The sequence below is a fragment of the Dreissena polymorpha genome, chromosome 4 (assembly GCF_020536995.1).
Source record: "Dreissena polymorpha isolate Duluth1 chromosome 4, UMN_Dpol_1.0, whole genome shotgun sequence".
NCBI classification, from domain to species: Eukaryota; Metazoa; Mollusca; class Bivalvia; order Myida; family Dreissenidae; genus Dreissena; species Dreissena polymorpha.
Genome location: NC_068358.1, coordinates 40,104,035 through 40,110,034, shown reverse-complemented (window position 1 = coordinate 40,110,034; position 6,000 = coordinate 40,104,035). Strand labels below are relative to the sequence as shown.

Genomic DNA, 6,000 nt, shown 5'->3' with positions numbered 1-6,000 from the left:
TGTATAATCTACCTTTGAAAACGGTGTATTCGAATGTATCCCAGCCGGTTATGATATATCTACCTTTCAATACTCCCACTTTGATTACATTCAAACATATGCCTATAAATAGATAACACATTTATTTTCACATGCGAATGGTAACGTTAAACAGACAATATATTGACATGTATAAAGAATCACACTTCGTTGAGTATTAAGTATAATATGCTTTCTTTGTTTAAAAAGCCGCTTAGAGTATAATATTGCTTTTTCCCAAAGTAAAACTTGTGTTTTACTACTTAGTCAACGGTATCCCGTTGCTCACATTCATTACAACCCATGAATCTCCACTTGATTTTCGTGAGAATCTCATATCCTACCAAACCGTACATAACAGTGTACAATGTGTCCAGATTTGCAAGTAAATGAGTGCGCGGGATTTGTGATTTATATAAATTGTTGCAATAGTATTCTGTTTCTGAAATGAGTTCTTTGTGTAAATAAGTATTGGTATTGTATTTTATGTATACAAATGATTTCATGTCAACATTTCATGAAATCTAGGCAACATTATTTTATTTTTTTAAACCAAATAGTGTACTACTGTCGCCAGCCATCCTACCACCACCAGCAACAACAATATCATTCTAGTCTTAAGTATGTGTTTACATGTATTTAACAAAATAACAAAACTGGGTTTACTCTTGTCACGTTTGTAAATGCTGAACCAAATAATCGATTTATAATCATTTCCAACCAGATTAGGCAAACATAGTAATATTTACTAACACTCCAAAATGGATGAAAGCGGACTTACTCTGTGTCGGGCTATTTCCAAAGAAACCTTTGCTAATTTGCCTCCATGCCAATTGTGTGTTTTGCCAAAGTCTGTGATTTCGGTAATGTCCGTATTTTTAGTGTAAATTAATGGGCCGCAATGAAGAAAACACAACTGGCGAATATAAACTAATTACGATTATTTTTAAATTCTATTTAACTCATTATGCATTTTAATCTCGCTTTATGTGTTTAAAACTATTCATGAAATCAGTTTTAATTTATGGCGAAACGATCTAGACTCAACACACTTTCCAGAGATTTACTAAATTACTAAGTTATATATATATATATATACTATAGATATATATATATATGTATATATACATAACTGTGTATGCAATTTGTATCAACGAACATTAGCCGTCTCTAATATGGCAAGTGTCCTGTAAGTTTCCCCCTTTAATGAGATTTTCTTCCTTTCAGTTGAAATTGCGATGGTTTGTCTTGTTCGGAATACCGTTAGGGCCACCATAGTTACACAGACATTAAAATTCAGAGGGAGACAATGCGATAGTGCGATAGTACGATGGCGACAATGCGATAGTACGATGGCGACAATGCGGTACGATGGCGACAATGCGACTACTCGATAGTGCGATGACGACAATGCGACAGTGCGACAATGCGATAGTACGATGGCGACTATGCGATAGTCATATCGTACTGTCCTGCATCGTATCATCGCATTGTCGCCATCGTACTATCGCGTTATCGTACTGTCGTCATCGTGTTATCGCATTGTCGCCATCGTACTATCGCACTGTCGCCATCGTATTGTCGCACTGTCGTCATCGTATTGTCGCATTGTCGCCATCGTACTATCGCACTATCGCATTGTCGCATTGTCGCATCGTACTATCGCACTGTAACCATTGTATTGTCGCACTGTCGTCATCGTATTATCGCACTATCGCATTGTCGCCATCGTACTATCACACTGTCGCCATCGTATTGTCGCACAGTCGTAATCGTATTATTGCATTGTCGCCATCGTTCTATCGCGTTGTCGTACTTCCGTCATCGTATTATCGCATTGGCCGCCATCTTACTATCGCACTGTCGCCATCGTATTGTCGCACTGTCGTCATCGTACTATCGCATTGTCGCCATCGAACTATCTCACTATCGCATTGTCGCCCTCTGGATTTAAAAGTGTAACCAAGATTGCCCTTACGGTAATTCCGTAGTCTTGACACTAATTGTTAAGGATTGTCACTGCCACGGGAGCTTATTCTTTATTGGATTACATGGAAACCATCTTAGAGAGCATGACAATGTGATATCAATTGTAATTTCTGTGAAGAGAGAGTTTGTGTAAACGTGCATTAACAATTATACTCACGAACTACAATTGCTAATTTAAATTTTTATGTTATAGCAATAAAATGCATTTGCTACAGGAAAAATGGGTTATATTCGCTCATTCTAACATGCAGACAATAATATGTAAAAATTTACAATGAATATGAGTTGCTTTTTTCTTCTAAAAAAACGATACATATTTGTGAAAGAAAATGCAAGGACAACGAAACATGGGTTTACAGTCGTCAAAACCAAGTCATGAAATCAGGAAGGCGTGTAAATAAAACATAGAAATTGCAAACATGTTTAATACGAATATTACTAAACAGAGGATATCGGAATACTCTTTAATCTTAACTTCCCTACTTCGAAATTGGAGACGGCACAGTGTCGATTTTACAAATTATGAGCATGTCATAAACTATGATACTCTCTCATATATATGGATATAATTATTCAAACATATATTTGCATATAACATGTATATTTAGGCCTTCAAGTCTGGAGAAGGCGCTGTATTACCGCCTTTGACGGGGTATAATCCCGTCTCCCGTCCCGTCCCTCGGGGATCAGACCGGGTAAAGTATCCTTCAGCATCAGTCTCAATCAGATCATAAATCTGGTAAGCGTATTACACATATGCTGCCATTGACCATATTGGTCTGGCGTGTGTCGTGTTCGAAGAGCCTCGTCGTGAAATAGCGACTCATGTCAGAATTTTCGCATTAGGCGTATATTTGCCATGCAAGCATGGTTTCGAGTGGTCGCAGTTTAAACCAGCTAATACCCTTAACAATGTGATATATTTATTATTAATATACAATTGTTCATAGTTTGAAAACTTTGACATTTTGACATAGTTTTACATAGTTTTCGACATCATAATTTTCATCACTTTAGTTCTGTGGTCTCAAAATCGCGACCTTTACGACGTTTTTTATTCAACACCGTACATTCGTTTATGCTCAACAAATTGCGTTTCGGTGAAATTCTTTTTTTTTTAATCAATGATATATTTTATCAAAATTTGGATGATTGCCAGTTGGTTTTGAATCGTTTTAACCTCTAATGTGTGGCACTAAGATAAATGATCAATTAAAGAACGGGACCCGACTTCTCGAATATTCTCAAGTCAGTTTAAACAAGCTTAGCTTCAGTTCACTCTTTTAAAATTACAATCATATGCACTGCGGGGAATCACGTGATCACAAAAGTACATCGTACGCACAAAATGGCGGAAAAAGCTCTCGCTTAATGACGAAAATCAAGGTATTCTCATATTTTATAATATCAAAATAAATGATAACTATGCGCAGACTACCCGCTTATTCGCCTTATGTACTCTGGTAATTGTCGTTTTTCTTAGATTTCTGTAGTTTTCTCAAACATTCAGGAACAATAAGCAATGAAAATTGTACATCGTCTGAACATACTTTATTTTGACGTGTTTGCTATTCTAGACGACAAACAACGAAATAAATACAACATTTTTTGCTTGATAACATGCTTAGAATATTTTGTACAAGGTTTTGCACGTTGTTTAAGCTTTTTTAGATCTGTGGCGACGAATTTGGAAAACAGTACATCGTCTGAACGTTTTTTGTTTGCGTAAATTGTCTGAACGGTTTTGAGTACATCATCTGAACTGCTTCTGTTTTTACTTTAATGCGATGTTTATCATGATAAATTGTAATAACATCTGTGATCAGCCAAGCGATTTTTCGTCCAAATGACGTTCCGTTCTATGATCAGAAAACACAAAATCCTGTGTTATTTTACATGTTTACATAGTGTTTAATTTTATTAAATTAAATTAATTAAATTAAATACAAGTCAGGCTCAAAAAAGGTTGTTATATATATATATATAAAGGCATGACAATAATGTAATACTAGGTATGTCATTTGGACGAAAGATCCTTGGCTTTTAACATATTTATATTTAAAAAGACCAAATGTAGTTTGCAGTAAAACTAAACTGAACTTAACATTTCTTTTTACATACTTGGCACATGTGAGAGCTTATTAAAAATATAATGCTCGGCTCGAAACTGTGGCAGCTCTGAGCTTGCGGTGATTTTTGTCAAGCTTGAATAATATATGTAGTATATAATATTAAATGTAAATCTTAGTCTGAATTACATATATGTGGTAATCGATATATAATTATTTTTATGAGTATAAAATATTGATGTCATCAAATTAGTTGATATAATTAGATGTCTGTTATATATAGCTGTTTTTTTTTATATTTCAGAATTCGCAAAAAGTCAAGTCGATCGCTTCATCGTTTGAAGAGAAAGTGCTTGAATACATCGCAAACAATACGATTAGCACCAAAATGCATTTCGTCAACTGCATGTCACACTGGAGTTTGTCTGCAACAAACTAAACCTGTGCTAACGCCCATTAAGTCACCATTTCGTTCACCAGTGTATAAAGTATCTCCCCCCCCCCCCAAAAAAAAAAGCGAGCAAAGAAAAGCATTTCTGCAAAAGCTCTTTTTGAGCAGCAGCCATCTTGTGAAAAAATATGCCGTGACATTCATGACGCTACTGAATCAGATTATCTTCTGAACATTAACAATGGATCAGTCAAAACGAAAAGCGAACAGTTAAGTGGAATCGATATCGTGTGAATCTCAAAGCTATGAGAATACTACAACACAAGCATACAACTTAACGAGATACATATTCATAAAATAGTTTGTACTAATGTATCTAAGATATCATATAAAATAGTTGTATATCTACATCTCATATATCAACTCTTCTCGGATTCTACCACCTCCTTTTAACTCCAATTTTATGAATTGTTATAGACTTTCAGAATGCTTTAAGAATGATTTGTGCTATTTTATGCCAAATACAAATTATGTTAATGTTATGTCATGAAATAAAATTTATTGTTAATAAAGAAGTCATTATGACCTAGTGTTTATATTTTATATGAAACATCATATAGAGGCCCTCGAATACATGTATGTGTTATTTAATCTTGACTGGGGTCAGATGTGGTCACACGCAGGAAATAAAATATTTTATTGACTCGAATAGCTAAATAACTGATAAAATAACTTATACCGGACATGTGCCCAATTCGAGGGGGGGGGGGGGGGGGGGGGGGGGGGGGGGGCAGATATAAGACATTAGCAAAAAACAGCAAATACACTTTACACAAGTTATGATGAGTTATGGTGCTTCAAGAGGAATTTACTGGATTACAGCATTTTGATGACTTTTATATCTATTATCTATTATATATATTTATTTTATGCTTTCCGGTGGTTTATAGAAAAATGTCAGTGAATTAAAACTGATAATTTCACTGTTTCAAACAGTGAAAATTATCAGTGAAAATTATCGATAATTTTCATTGTTTACTGTGAAATGACGTCATTATCCTAGCGAAATTCTTTAGTTAAACTCTTTAACAATGTATATAAACTGTGAAAAAAGCATATAATAAAAAGAAAATGTGTTGCATTCGGTGGAATATCGATTTTAATTCACTCGTGATCATAGAAATATATATTTTCACTCGTGGCTGCGCCACTCGTGAAAATATTCTTTTCTATGATCACTCGTGAATTAAAATCGATAATCCACCGAATCCAACAAATATCCTCTATATTATACACGGTACATGAATGTCTTCCTATCAGAATATACTGCTGTTGATAGCCTAGCGCAATGTTGAAATTATGCATTTGTACACTTCAGAATGTGGTGCATTACAACTAGTGCTCAGGGTTATTTTCTACATTGTCAGATACAATTTCCAATAGACAACATCAGTGGAGCAAGTTTTTTTTTTATAAACGATAGTGTTAACAAGGTTTTGCTATAGCCATACAAGGTAAACTTAACGGACCGTT

At 34.8% G+C, this 6,000-nt stretch overlaps 1 protein-coding gene across 1 annotated transcript in view; it reads left to right on the top strand.

The window, feature by feature from the left end:
• LOC127878366 (sodium-dependent acetylcholine transporter-like) overlaps positions 1 to 236 on the top strand; it is a 21,441-nt gene extending 21,205 nt beyond the window's left edge. The window contains exon 5 of the mRNA XM_052424892.1: positions 229 to 236. Within this exon, the coding sequence (XP_052280852.1) occupies positions 229 to 236 (8 nt within the window). The remainder of the gene's footprint in view (positions 1 to 228) is intronic.
• The last annotated feature ends 5,764 nt before the right edge of the window (positions 237 to 6,000 follow it).